Below are 16,273 nucleotides of genomic sequence, written 5' to 3' on the forward strand. Positions count from 1 at the left end.
GATAGGCCATTACATATCATGTATACAAAGCATTAAAACTGCACAATAAAAATGAATATTACATTAATGAAGATCATATTTTACACTCAGCAAGTACTTAGAATTTCCCCTCAAAATCTTATGATGACTACAGTATGCTTTGATATTGTTCTGCTGAAGAGTTCAGATCAATGTTAGCCATCTCAAATTTGCTTAACTCACAAGAAAATGATACTGATGCTTTTCAACATAGCAAACAGATCTCCTTATCAATATGCATATCGTGTTTGAAAATTTTACTTATCATTGGTTTGAATGCCAAAGTTAGTTCACTTTTCATTCTTACTGTACGACTTCCTTTTAGAAACTGAAAAACCTCCTAGCCCCTTTTCTCCTTTATGGCAGTCATACATATTTATGTCTTCTTGAGATTTACAGTGACAAACATTTTCTAAATTGCGCAATGAAGAATACTGTGTGGTAAATTGACATATGAAATTGAAGTAGAGACCCACTAACTGGTGAATGGGATGCAACTAGTTTCTGCATTAGATGTACCATATTGTATTAACTTCAGAATAAAACAAATCATAATTTCTATGTTGTGCGTAGCTACACAAAAAAATTCTTGCTTACCACAAAATCTTATGTAAACTCACCAAATAGTATACGTACAGATTCATTGTTAAATATTTACTTTTTGTACTAAATAGTATACGGACAGACTCATTGTTAAATATTCACTTGTCATACGTCTCTATATTCTGATTAATGAACATCACATCCCCAAGTTGTGAGAAAAGATGATTAACTTATTGTTTTTCAGTATCCATTGCCCCCGTTTTAGATGTTACTGTACGTTGTTTGTTTTATCACAAGATCATGACTGAAGGTGACTCCCCATTCCTCACAGGTGGAGATGGCGAACAGTGCAAACATTCTGGCGGGAACGGGCTCCAGAAGAGGAGGAGGACGAGGAAGACACTTTGATCTGCACAAGAAGTTCTTCTGCACAATTTGTCCCTACGCCACAAACAACAGAGGGGATTTGGTGGTCCACAACCGAGTGCACACGGGAGAGAAGCCCTTTACCTGCCCTCATTGTTCTCTGGGCTTCTCACACAAGATGAACCTGAAGAGACACATCAGGACCCACACAGGGGAGAGGCCCTTCCTCTGTTACATGTGTCCTTACCGGGCAGCACAGAGTTCTTCTCTTAAGAAGCATGTAATGAATATTCATGGAAAGAGTATCTTTGATCTTTAAAGGACCAAGCTCAGTTATGCAGACTTTCTCCTATTTAGATTCACTTTCCTTTGCAGTCCAGTTTCACTGATACTTTAGGTTTGGGTTTCAAGTTCCGGTTTGGTTGAACTAACCACCCATTACGTATTCACTTTTGTCATGTTTATTCTGTTGTTCATTTCTGTTTTAGTTTACAGCATCATGGTAGTTTTGTTAGAATAATTAAAGGTAACAGGGTTTGATTTATGTTGCTTCAAAACACTTCTCAATGGTTTTGTCTCATGTACTGTAAATCTCACATTATATTGTGTTTGTGGGATACTGGAACCTTATGCTTGTAAGCAAACTTGTCCTCAACAGTATCTAAGAAATAAACAATTGTTGGTCTTATACATGGCACTTTGCTTTCCCCCTAGATTTTTAGTATTTAATAAATACTTTATAAATTATATTAAAACCTTTATTAACTGCAACTTCAAAAGTTGGGATATGTATTTCAAAGCCACGAGGAGCTGGACAGTCAAATGAATGATTCATTTGTAATTACCTGCCCTTCACAGAACTATCCATTTAAAATATCCTTTCTTTTAAGCGTTCGGACCTGACAGGTAGGATTTACTTTGAACCAATTACATATATGTTATATAAGACTTTAATTTATATTATAAAAACATATAAACATGTTTTTTTGGCCAGAGCCACTGAAGTTTTGATCTTGATGCCCCAAGAATTCACTGTCACAATTTTCTTTGTTAGTCAGTTTCCCAGATAATTCGTCAACACTGATCACTGGATTAAATAAGAGATTGAGTGAGTGGGGAGTCAAAACATTGTGTGCCTTATAGGATTCTTGATGGAGAACAGTTCACATTCCTCATACACTCGACCACCACTTATTCACGGTTCAGCATTCATGGCTTCACTTATGTGCGTATTTTTCTGTGGAACTTATCTTCAAATTATTTGTTGAACATTTGCCTATTCGTGGATTATAGCTATTCACAGGTGGTTGTGGTCCCTATCCCCCGTGAATACCAGGGGTCAGCTGTATAGCATTAGACTGACAGTTGCACGACACTTCACTCACTGGCTACCTAAAATCACAGTTACTCAAATTGGAATTTAAATCCCAGTTACTTAAATTGTAATTTAAATCCCAGTTACTTAAATTGTAATTTACCCAATCCCAATAAATTACTTTTTAATTAATTTATTCAAGTTGGACCTGCACCATTTGACAAGAAACGCAAAAGAAATTGTAAAAAATTAACCAGATAACTAATACGTAAATTATTAGATTGGTTTTATGTGTTTGTTTGTTTGTATGGTGTTTTTATGTTGCATGGAACCAGTGGTTATTCAGCAACGGGACCAACAGCTTTACGTGACTTCTGACATTACAATCTTATAAAAACTGGATACCTCAGGAGGCCACACAGTGACCATACCACAAAACAGAAGTCATTTATATATATATGTGTGAAAATCATCTCTCTATCATGTCTTTTCAAAAAGATTAATAACTGTATTCTTCATTCTTCCAAAACAAAATCATTTTAAAAAGTTGAGTGATGCTCTTTCTTGTACTAAAATACATGCACATGCACTAGTCACACCAGTTGCCAGTATCTGAAATATTTGACCTATACAGCATTTACATTCTTGAAGTCTCATTATCATCCTCATTATCATCGTCATCAGGAATGCGACCAACTAGGTTTTGCTTAACTTATATGTACTGTAATAATAATGCTGTATCACTGTGCATTAACTTCATTTTCCGCTGTTTTTTAATTTTATTGTAATGTCTTTTAGTGTTAACTGGAATGCACTGATTCCCCCCCCCCAAAAAAAAAAAAAAAAAAAAAAAAAAAAAAAGTTACTTCATGGAAGACTTTCAGTTTCCCTTCCATCAGGGGCACAAAAAACAACCCAGTACGTACTAGTATTCTTATGGTGTGAGTAAACCCATATGTAAGTACCAGAACCCCAATTTGTTGTGCTATTCAAAATCTGATTGATGATGTTTGTAGAACCAACAATTTGTGGTACTACTGAATTATCATTTGAGGCTAGCAGATTCTCAATGTAGTTTATAAAACCATGATTTCTAATTCCAAAGAAACAATTTGCTGCTTAGATGTCATCAGTTTTACTAACATGATTCTGAATAACTTTGAAATAGAATTTAAGTGTTGCTTGGTCAAAAAACAAAAATGAATCCAGTAGACAATCATGGTTTTGATGTTGCTGTCGTAGTGTAGGAGCAGGAAAGGGGTATCTGCCTCAAGCGTGACCACAATGATAAGGGAAAACTGAGGCTGACTGTAATGCTAGTGCCCCATATCTTACACACACACACACACACACACACACACACACACAAAAGATGAGACATAGCAATTGTACTGACACTTGCATTTCATCTTACAGGTATATTACCAGGAAAAATGGCTAACATTGATGTCTATAATCTACAGAAAACTGAGAGTGTGTGTGTGTGTGTGTGTGTGTGTTCATGCAGGCTTCATGAAAACTGTTATCCTGCTGCCTTTCATCTGGCTCCTTTCTAGTCCAATATCTTTCTTCATATACTGAAGTTCAAAAATTGTTCAGTGTAAGATTGGAAAACCTTCTCCCACCCTAAAATGGAAAAGGCAATCATTTTTCAAATTTGCACTCGTATTTTTTAAAAATAAATTTGAAAATGTAGGTACATCAGATAAAAAAGTTCTGTATGCTATCATTAAAAGAAATAGAACTCTTATATACTAAACTACTTTTCAGTTACAAGCGGCAATTCTGGATGTATGGGATTGTGTGGTTGAGGTTTGAATGCAGTGAATGTAGTCTCAAATCCTCCATCTTGTGAATTTATAATGATATATTGCTTCCCAGCTAGTTTGTAATGTATTCTTCCTGTGTTGAGAAGTTCTTATAGACAGTGTGGTATATCTCGCAGGTGATGTTGGATGCCAGTGACGGGCTGAGGGCATCTTGTGGAACCGAGGGAAGCAACTTCATCAGAAGACCAGTATACGAGTGCCCCTACTGCCCTTATACTACCATACAGAAGAGCCACCACAGGGAACACATCCGTACCCACACTGGGGAGAAGCCCTACGGGTGCCCTCACTGCCCCTTCAGGTTTACACAGAAAATCAACCTGACAAGGCACATTCGAATTCACACAGGAGAAAAGCCATTTGCCTGCTCCCTGTGCCCTTACAGGGCAACGCAGGGAACACTGCTGAAAAAGCATGTAGCCAACCACCATCCAACAGCACCTCAGTAGGATGTTGTTGGGTTATGCCTATTTCCTTCTTTTATTTATGGATGTGTTTATATTTCGTATATAAATACACATACTACTTACACAAAAATATAAATACTACTCTATAAGTATTCATATACAGATACATACATACATACATACCTACATACATCATACATACATACATACATACATACACAAACACACACATCATCACCCGCTCTAGCAGGGGGATGGCTTTCAGATAAACACAAGACAACAATCACTGTCACATTCATACTGCTGAATCATACTGTACATGAACCCCTCTGAAGAAAACCTCAACACAAATCTAGTCACTTCATACACCTAAACAGAAGTACTATCAGAAGATGTGTTCCAGACAACCCCACTACATACAATACGACTTTAATTGCTACCTCATACTCCTGAAAAATTCAAATTTTTTGTCGTCGATTCCTTCCATGTGTCCAAACAATCTCAAAACACTGTCCTCCATCTTTTCACGTATGGTAAATTCTCATCACTTCCTCTTTAAATACTGACCTTTCTCACCCTCGATTCTCCTTTTTTCACACATACTACAGAAATAGTTCACTGCCAAATCATCCAACTTTTTAACTGTACTCACATTCAAAATTCCCTTTACATAAATTCCAACCTACCAACATTTCAAACTTGCACATCCCATTACCTTTCTATCGTCACCTATTCAGTGATTTGCATTTTTTTATTCCACATCATTCAATATGTTTACCCCTGAATACTTTAAAAAATCTACTTCCATTCTTCCCATCATGAATGCAGACATTCACAGCTCCATCATCCTGATTTCCATTTTGAAGTGAACAATCACTAATCCAAGCAGTTTCTCTGTACTTTCCTCCAATAAGCAGTGTGTCTTCTGCAAACATAAGCCATTCATGACCCTACAACAAACCGGTGACTTTCCCACCTAAAAGTTCCAACATACATATTGTACCACTTTCTTCATAAAACATTTTCAGAACTCTCAACAAACTATCTCCTAAATCATAAAGCTTCATCACCCTTCACACTGTCTATCTACTGTATTTTTGAACTTCTTACACAACTCTTTCATAATGGACACTTGATCCACATACCCTCTTCCTTGTATAAACTCAACACTGTTATACAGCTGTAAGCCCACCCATTCCCTCCCTTACTTTCTCAATCAAATATACTATTTGCTTGCATGGACAGAAATACGTACTGTTCATGTTTCATGTAATTTACATTGGATAGGTTTATGTACAAGTAATTCTTGTAGTAATTCTTACAAACAATGACATCAAAGAAAAACTACTCATGAATATTACTAGGCCAATATAAAAAAACTTACTTTTCTGAATCATTGTAAACTGTCAACAGATGTTCTGCAAGTGTTCTTGCAAATACAGTACATACTGTACAAGTACTGCTGTAAAAGAATCTTTTCTCCTTGTTGCCTGCAACTTGAACTGAATATTTCAATATTTCTTTAATCTTTTAAATATATTTTTGTAGTAATACCACCAGTGAGGTTATGGTTTTAGCTAGTCTATCTACCTATTAACAGCATTATGTGAAAACAAAGTTTTTCTTCTTTTTGCTTAGGAAAAGTGGATTATATTTTTGTGTAAATCTGTGTCTGGGTCTGAATTGATTTATCTTAATCACTTTGTTAGCTGTTGTTGTCACTGACGTGTAACTGACTAAGTAACATTTTCCTGCTGTATAATGCATGGCATTTGAGTAACCATGCAAATGACTGTCAAAGGTTTGCAGTCTATGATTCCCTTCTTTAGTGTCTGTCAACAATTTGTTTCTCTAAGACGAAATATTAGTAAATATCTTGTGTTAAAGTTTATTCCATGATTATGATTCCAGATATGGTTAGTAGCTATGCAAATTGATCAAATGGTAGCTGGATTTCATTTTACCTACCTTATACTAACGGAATTGTAAAACTAGCAGTTAACTAAGTCGGGGTTGTATTTCAGTTTTTGGAAATGGACTCTGTAGTTTTAATTCTATATATATGACCATTGTATTTTTGTATCATCCTTTGCAGACCTGAGCTCAAGTGCATGTCTTCACATTAAAATAATTATTGAAAAAACTAGCTTTAAAAATTAAGAAAATTATTTAAAAACTATGAATAAACAGGAACTTGAAAAGACTTTTCTTAAACAGAAACTCTAGAGAATTATAAACAATTTAGTATTATGCTGTTGAAAAAGAGGAACTAATAAATATACCAGGTGCCATAAGATTGAAGCCATGAAAAAATACTCAATTTGACTCAAACAATTTTCTAAGCCTTGAAGACGAACAGTGGGTATGCTAGATATGTGTGTGGTTGTGTGTTAGAATATATATAATTATATCAATTATAATACTATTATTAGTATAATATAATATATAATATAAATAATATATATAGACAGGCAAGTCCCCGAGTTACGACAGGTTCAGCTTACGACGTTCCGAGGTAAGGCGCTTTTCAATTATATTCATCAGAAATTATTTCCAGGGTTACGACGCATGTTCCAGGGTTATGATTCCTACACCGCTCGTCTGGCAGAAGAAATATGACACCAGAAATGCAAAATAATCAATATTTGAAGGTATTTTTGATGCAAAATGCAATAAGAATGCAGATTACTTAGTTTTGAATGCACCCAAGGCATTAAAAGTAAGGTTTCTCTTAGCATTTCTGGTGATGTTCCGGCTTACGACGATTTTCGGGTTACAACGCGTCTCAAGAAAGGAACCCCTGTCGTAACCCGGGAACCTGCCTGTATATATATATATATAACATATATATAGTATATATGCGTCCCCAGTATGGGGTGCTGATAAGTGAAAACCGCCATTAACCGGAACGCAGCAATTTATGGTTTTGATAACCAGTTATTGGTGCCTCTATTAGGTATGTTATGGCGCCATAACTATTTTAATAACCAGAACTTGGTGCATTGTGACATCGTCAAATTGCTGATTTTATGGCACTAGGCAACTGCCATGAAACTGGATTGCCATTAACCGAGTCCGCCGATAACCATGAGCAGCCTGTTTGTTTATATAATATAATATAATATAATAATATAATTATATATATGTATATAGATATAGATATAGAATAATATATAATTATATATATATATATATCTATATATATATATATATATTATGTATATATATAAACACAGTGGGCCCCCTTATTCGCATTCTCCGGATTCATGGACTCAGTGATTCGCAGATTTCTCTCTGGACCATATCTACCCATTATTTGAGGGGATTTCGCCTATTTGCTGGGCTTTCCGACAAAAATAATCACTAATTAGTGTATTTTGGTATTATTTTCATGACTAAATACATTTTTATGATACAAAAATGATTTACTAATTTTCAAATATTAATATTGATTAATACTGTATTAGTAAGTTTAATTAATAAAATTAAATGAGATCACATAATAAAAATAATAATTCTCTCTCTCTCTCTCTCTCTCTCTTACTAAGACGTGAGAATTTTTATAGTATATGCACTATATGTTAATTAATACTTTCAAATGTAATAATAATATTAATAACTGTAATTACAAAATTCATATTGTGATAGTATTTTAAAGAAATACAATAATATATCCATTTCACTCATTTAAATATGGATAACTCTCTCTCTCTCTCTCTGTTTTGCTGGAAGTGTTAGAAGTATTTTGTGAGAGAACAGAGATAAACTCACTCTCTCTCTCTCTTACTGAGATGAAAGAATTTTTATGGTACTAGTATGCAATATGTTTATTGATATTTTCAGTTGCCAATAATAATAATACCAATTCAATGGTATATTTGAAGTAGGATGATACTTCATGTATACATTTGGTATTTGAACTTTCAAGATAGGCAAATATAAGCATTTTTAGAGGGGAGTTCTAACTATTCGCGGGTTCAAGCTATTCGCAGTGTTGTCTGGTACCCATCCCCGCATATACACACACTGTGAGTGTGTGTATATGTGTGTGTGTATATATATATATATATATATATATATATATATATATATATATATAATATATATATATATATATATATATAAATATATATATATAATATATATATATATATATATATATATATATAAACAAACAGGCAGTCCCCACTTATTGATAGGGGTTCTGTTCCGATGGCTTGATAAGCGAAAATCGCTGATAACGAATTGGCAATTTTATGTGCTTACTGGAGCTGATAACCAGTTAATAGTGCCTCTTGTTAGGTATGCATCGGTGCTAGGCATGCCCCATAAAACCGGATCACCGATAACCTGGAACTACCTGTGTATGTATGTGTGTGTGTGTGTGTCTATATATATATATATATATATATATATATATATATATTTATAGATTATATATATATATTTATTTTATATATTATATATTTATATATATACATACACATATATATATATATATATATATAATATACACACAGTGGTCCCCCGTATTCGAAGGGGATGCGTAACCAGACCCCCATGAATAGTTAGAATCCGCGACTGTTTGGAAACTCCTATTAAAATGCTAAAAACAGCCTATTTTGTTAGTTAAAACTCAAGAAAAACCACTAAAAATGTTCATACTTGGTTTTTTTAATAGTTTTATCACAAAAAGTGCATTTTATGATGAAAATGATAAAAAAAACCAGGAATTTGTGGATATTTCTTATATAAAAATACCGCAAATGCGTGAATTTTCTGCCAATAATGCGGGGAAACGTTCCCGAGAGAAATAAACGGGGGTGTGGTCCACTCTATATATATATATATATATAGGTAGTGTCTCAGGTTATGAAATTAATCCATTCCGATGCGGCCTTTTTGTAACCTGATTTTTCCGTATCCAGAACTACGTTTTACATGTAAATTGCCTAATTCCTTCCAAGCCCTACAAAAACACCACAGTAAATTTTATAATAAAGCTAAATTGAACAATAAACAATGAAATACAACAATTTGGACCATTCAATACCTAACCAAACCGTTACTGTGCCTGTAAATAGTGTATTAGTGTACAGGGTACAAGAAATACTGTACGTATATTTACGTACCTATGTAGTAAAATGTGGAACCTTACCTTTCGAGTGAGGCGATGTCTGAAGGTGGCGACAGAGGAGAACGACATATTGCAGAAAACATGAACACTTAACTTTACGAAACACATTAAAAAATGGCAGAAAACATTAATACTAATCTTTATGAAACACATTAACAAATTCTTCTTGATTATCTCCATCTTTGTCTCCATAGAAAGCATCCTCTACTTCAGCAACATTCTTGGGACCCATGCCTAATAATGTAAGTAATTAAGTTCACACACAACACGATAAAGTAACTTACAGTACAACAAAAGTGAAATCACTAACACGAAATTACGTTAACGAACAAAATCTACGTGAGCGAATGAATTCACGTGTGTACAATAACACTGAAAAAACGAAATGGTCGAGGAACTCCCTGACGTAGATGCATGATGGGATAGATACTGACCAATAGGAGAGCAGGATCTTACGGCGGTAACTAGCATCAAGAACCAATGGGAAAGGGGGAGGATGGTGGCGAGCCTACTGAGTTGGCGGCGCGCGAGTTTTGAAATTGTTCTCAGCGGCCCAGGCAATTCTCGGACTTTACAGTACACCCTTTTGCAACCTGAATTTATTTTGTACGCAGAAGCAAAAAAATCTTCGCCTTTGCCTTTGTAACCTGGATTTTTCGTACATAGGGGCTTTCATATGTAGGGATATGACTATATATATATATATATATAATATATATATATATATATATTATATATATATATATATATATATATACACACATGTATGTTAGTATGTACGTACCGTGTACTGTATTTATGTTCAAACTGTATAAAGTGAGATATGACAGTACACACATATCAACTTATCACCACTTACAGAGTACAGAAAATCTGACTAAGCAAAACACTATATTAATAACCTATGTTCTATGGACAAGTCAGCAATTAACTTCTTGCGTATGCTGTAAACTCAGGAAATAAAGGCTAAGATAAGAGGTTTGTGCACCATGGAAAAAAAAAACAATATCACCTTGCAGATAGAAGCTATTTATCCAATAAATCTTGAGTTGTATCTTAAATATCTCATTGTTTTACATTTAGCACAGTACAGATTTATCTGGTCTTTTGTCTCGACTAACAATCATTCCAAACGTCTTTCCGCAGGAGGACAATCCAATCGGGCTGCAAGAGAGACTAGACGTGGAAGCCCTCGAAAGGAACGTGAACAAGTACACCGTTTCTCAAGGGGGTCTGAAGGTCCCCCAGTGCCCTTACTGCCCATACACATCAAGAAAGAACATGTCCAGGCACATCAGGAACCACCTTGGTGTGAAGAACATTTCCTGTCCCTATGACAACTGCAATTACCGTGCCGGCCAGAAGACAGATTTGGTGAACCATTTACGAGTGCACACAGGCGAGAAGCCTTTTGCCTGCCCCATCTGTGCCAAGAGGTTCACCTTCAGAAGCAACCTCAAGGTTCACATGGCTGTGCACTGTGGGTCGCAGGACCCGCTCTCATTACTATGAAGTCCACACCAACCTTTTAACCACAGTGAGAAGATGTAAGTGAATATGACTGCTATCAAATTTTTTTTCAAATCGTGAGCATATTTGTCTAACTAGATCATGAAAAAGCTACACACTACAATAAGCATCTTTCAATTCAGTAACCAGGGTATGAAATCTAAATGATGTATGTTCCATCAGATTAAAGTGTTGTGCTTTCTTTGTTTTTCTGAAGTTTTGTGCTAAGATTATATTGTATGTAAATATGTTATCCATTATGTACTACATTGTAAAAGTTTGCTATTTTTAAAAATAAAGATTAGCAATATTACTGTGACTATCAATAATTTGACCTTCACCACTTATTTTTTTTTTTTCTATAAATTTATTTGTAAATAGCAACCAGTTAAAAAGTCTTATAAACCATGTGTAACATTTGTGTTCATTTTCCAATAAACAAATTTACACAGACTTCATGTTCTTGATGCCAAAGGTCTGAAGTATTTATTTATTATGATTATGTACTAACCTTTCCTTCTCATTGGTAAAAAAAAAGTTTTGTCCCTACTCATTCCTAATAGCAGGCTCTCTTCACAGCAAATATACAAAGTTGGCTTGTAATTTCAAGAGAAAAAGAATGGACTTTCTATTATGAATATCTTATCATGTATTGCCGGTGAGTATTTTGCGAAGCACTGTCAGCCAGCAGTGTGGCAGTGTTCCCAGGTCTGGTTGTAGATTCTTCCTAATCTTGGTACAGTACTGATCTAGGAGGATTTATTTAAAACTTTTCATCTATCACTACATCATGATCACAAACATTTACTATTTCAAATAATGATCTTTATTTGGGATGAATCTTACCTATTGTTAAAAGTAATCTGATACAGTATGTATCTCCGAGCCGATGGGCAAAGAGATACAAGCTAACGTTAACAGTAGGGTAAAGTATCCAAATACTAATACATTTTATTATAAAGATGTAATTTTTTCATAAAACCACTGCTGAGCTGCAGCCTCTGTGCCCCTCTCTAATGCTTCGCAAAAATTTCAAGCCTTTATCTTACTTAACATATGTTTGGGTCCTATGCACTTAATACGTAGTGCTTGGTACAGTTTTATAATTTGAGGTTACTTATCCCTTTCATTGTTCTCAGACTGAGGAGTTGGTTGCTTTCATAAATGAAAGACAGTTGGAGAGAGAAGAACCCACTTAGAATGCTTTCTTCTCTATTATCTTATCCTAACATTAGCTCTCCAAGTACTTAATGTATTACATCTGTCTGTGTTGCTATATTTTTAACATTCAGTATTTCGGCTTTTGATAAAAAAAGACTAGTCTGATGCAATTTGGGGCTTCATTGAAAAGCTGAATCTTGTTTGCAGTTTGCTCTTCCCCCCGGGGAAAATGTTTCCTTAATCTTTTGTACAGGGCACACAATGGTAACTTGTTTTGCGAATGCTGTATCATCTTTTCCACTTACTATATGCTTAAAATTGTTTTCGTCTGGAACTTGAAAGCAGCTGTGAGCTACCACCCAAAATTTTCTTTTCTTTTGAATTAACTTGATAACAAAATAAAGCTCTCATAGGTTAGACAGTCTGCAGCATTTATTTGTATTTACTGTAAGCTTCCACTTCATCAGATCTTACTCACTTTGCAGGTTGGAATGGTCAGATCTGATGACTGGGTAGGAGGTGGAGGAAAAAGAATGAAACCAAGTGAGAACCTCACAGCAGAAGCTGGGTATGAAACCGACTTACATTCTCAACATACAATACACCAACAGGGAGAGAACCCAGCTTTCTCCCAGCCTTTCAATGCCCAGCCACTTTCGTGTACGGAGTGGCCTTATAAGGCCATATGCAGCAGCGAACTTGAGACTCATCAGCTGATCAACACAGGGGAAAGGCGTTTCGCCTGCCAGTTTTGTCCTTCCAGATTCAACAGAAAGGGAAACCTGACAACGCACATTCGAACGCACACTGGAGAGAAGCCATTTGCCTGTGATATCTGTCCTTACCGATGTGCTCATAAAAGTCATTTAAAAAGACACAGGATCACACACATTCATAGTTAATGATAGTTTCCTTTTGTTAACTTATATTGAAAAATTGAAAAAAATAATTTGTAAATTCACACACCTTTTGAGTTGATGTGATTGTGCGTACAGTTGGGGATAAATGAACAAGAAGAAGTGTATTTAGTTTGAAGAACCTTTACACAATGTTTTAATAATATAAATTCTCATTATACAGATACTTACCTACTGTTGACAGCTACACCTTTGCACCAGCAGGCGAGTCAGCATTCAGATAAAAGATCACTGCTGGCCTGGATCACTGTCTAGTTCACCAGCAGAACTATGCTGGTTAATTCCATGGAGAATGGGGATGAAAGAGTCAAGTTCTTTGTTGACTCTTCCGTCTATACACAGAATGCTGGGCACAAATCTCTGATTGCTCGTGGCGCTAGAAAAAAGTCAGTAGTAAATATTGGTGAATTACAAACACCTGCTCTATTGCATTCATCTTTAGCTAAAACCTCTTACTAAATAGGAAAATACTTCTCCTGCTGGAGTGATACAAAGTAAAAGCTATAGGAGATGACATCAGTGGAGGGAACCAAAAAGGAATCATAACTCTACTCCAGTACCTCCATCACCCAAGGTTCTGCTCCAAAGTCTTTCCAAACATACCAGAAGGCCTGCAGTTGGCTTCCTAATGGAAACTGAGGGCTGAATGGATCCTTGGAAGGTACTACTCTATAAGTAGTTGAAAAAGAGTCCTGTGAGAAAGAGGTATGCCTTTTTGGAGGGCCTGATTGAGAGGGTCTCTCAGAAATTCTCTATTACCTTGTACTAATATATCCTCCCTTACTACCTTAAAAAGAGGTTTGTTAAGAAAGTGACCCAAAGGAGAATTCTCTCTTCTCAAAATTGAAACAGTTTAAGCATAAGGACATTTGCCTACAGTGTCAGAAATGGCCCTGACCATGCCAAGTAAAAAATTCTAATGATTCTTCCCATGCCAAATTCCAGCTGGCACAAGGAATAAATGATTGTACTGTGTGAAAGTTCAGCAAAAGATACCACTACATCAGCATCTCCGCTGTGACTTACCTTTGATGACATACAACAGGTGAGCAAGTCAAGATGAAGTGCTACCAGACATCATAGAAAACAGGGAAGGGTGGGAAGTAGGGGACGAGAAGTGCCGGCAACACCTGACACCCCCACCTCATATGAAATAATCTAGACAGACCTAACACCACTACCAGAGGGTAAAATCTTGGACAGTCAAATAGCTAGAATTGCATCTAGCTTAGAATCAACTGGGGATTCCATATTAATGATACTACAACTTGAAAGGGAAACATTAGCAGAGGTGGAAGGAAGGGACCAGCTGACAGCTGAAAATGGAAATAAAGATTGAACAGGTGCACTTCATTGATTCAACAATCAACTGAGTTAAGACAACATCAAAATTAGAACAACTCGCTGCAGACACATTATTTTTCAAAAACACTGTCTATTTCTATACTACGTATTAGTCATGGCAGTGCTAACATCATCATTACTAATGCCTATGACAGTGAAGTTGAAATCATAAGATTTACATTTATACCAACAATGATCCTTGAACAACCATACTAAATGGGTATTGGAACATGGTAAATGAGAGCAAAGAACAACACTGCCTCGAGAATCGAACCGGTACTCTAACAGCAGAATTACAACAGACGCAGGGCAGTCCTGAGTTTGGGCTACAAAGACGAGGACACCAATACCTTACCTCTCAAAGGAGAATGTGAAAGTGTCACACAATATGGAAGGACACAGTGAGGTACCATATTATTCATTTAACGTTTTACCGACTATAAAATTGGGTTCACATCCTGCTGTAACTTCTTGAAATACTTTTCGTGAACCAAAAGGGAAGTGCAAGACAGAGCTATGAAGTCTCTGATCTACCGAAGGAGTAACAGAGAAACGAGTCAGAGACTGAGTAGAGACTAATGATGGCAAAGGCTTTTGAGGAGAAAGAGGAAAGGCAGATTATGTCCAGATTTTACCATTTACTACTCAAATCATTTGCTACTAAAACTATCTGCTCCCATTTGCTTTTATGACTAAAATACTAAAGCATAAAGTCATTTGACAAACCCAACATTCCTCCATATTCAAGAACACACTCTAGACCGCTGCAGCCGCCATAAACAGTGTGTCTATCTAATTCAGTCCTGCTAACATAGTAATAATCTGCAGAGCCTGATGTCCTTGCTTTGCTTCCCATGGAAATACTGACAACTGCGCATGAAGAAGTCTGACAAGTGCTAAAACAACACACACCTGATAGAGAACAGGTGAACTGGACAGTCATCTGGGTCAGATAAGGAATCTTTTTTTTTTTTTTTTATTCCAATGCTGACTTGCCAGCTGGTGCAAAGATATAACTCTAACAGCAATATGAAATTTTTATGATTAAATGTAGTTTTATATATACATACCAAGTAATTAAGTACTTAGCTGCAGGTGGATACTAGCTCTGGTTGGCACTTCTCTCAACCTGTAGTGGATGTGGCAGCAGAGGAAATTCTACACCGTATGCTGACAGTTGAAAAGATGGCCTTGCCCTGGGCGCAGACCAGAATAAAAAAGAACTCTATCACTTACACCACAGAATAAAACACCACAATCCAAACCATCAATACAAAACAAAACTGGTGGGTACTCTAGGTACAAAGTACCCCCAGGCTTCCCATAGACACAAAATCTTAATTCAGGGCAAGTGGATAGCAAAGGGACTAAGTCCCCCATGCTTCCTCTCCCAACACCATGTCAGCCACGTATAAGGGTCCTAAGTGCTACAATTTTCCAACACAGCCTTTATGTCCTTGATTTAGTGCGAGGCGAACATCGACTGCAAGATTGTAGAAAAAGACATATTACATTTACAGAAGAAATGATATGGCATTTTTAGAAAGAGGACAAACTGGGCTTCTTACAGAGTACCAAAGGTAGCTCGACAGTCCTCTAATCTTCTATGTCCTGTGAAGGTACATAGTACCTGAGGGACCTTACTGGACAAAGGAGCCTCTCTTCTTCCTCTGGTCCTAAGACATCCATAAGATTCTTGATGGTGAAAGACTGAGGAAAGGGCTTGG

At 36.1% G+C, this 16,273-nt stretch overlaps 1 protein-coding gene across 7 annotated transcripts in view; it reads left to right on the plus strand.

Moving 5' to 3' along the window:
• LOC135205709 (myoneurin-like) overlaps positions 1 to 16,273 on the plus strand; it is a 406,587-nt gene that overhangs the window by 247,798 nt on the left and 142,516 nt on the right. Inside the window, exon 6 of one of the 7 annotated variants that reach the window (XM_064236723.1) lies at positions 12,771 to 13,229. The exons of 2 other annotated variants lie outside the window; for them this stretch is intronic. In XM_064236723.1, coding sequence (XP_064092793.1) covers positions 12,771 to 13,187 — 417 coding nt within the window. In that variant the 3' untranslated portion in view covers positions 13,188 to 13,229. Of the gene's footprint in view, positions 1 to 892; positions 1,557 to 4,187; positions 4,536 to 10,761; positions 11,261 to 12,770; positions 13,230 to 16,273 lie in introns of those variants that run through there. 4 more of the 7 variants (XM_064236735.1, XM_064236743.1, XM_064236738.1 and 1 more) reach the window with 4 other exon arrangements.

This window comes from Macrobrachium nipponense, chromosome 24 (genome assembly GCF_015104395.2).
Source record: "Macrobrachium nipponense isolate FS-2020 chromosome 24, ASM1510439v2, whole genome shotgun sequence".
Taxonomy (NCBI): domain Eukaryota; kingdom Metazoa; phylum Arthropoda; class Malacostraca; order Decapoda; family Palaemonidae; genus Macrobrachium; species Macrobrachium nipponense.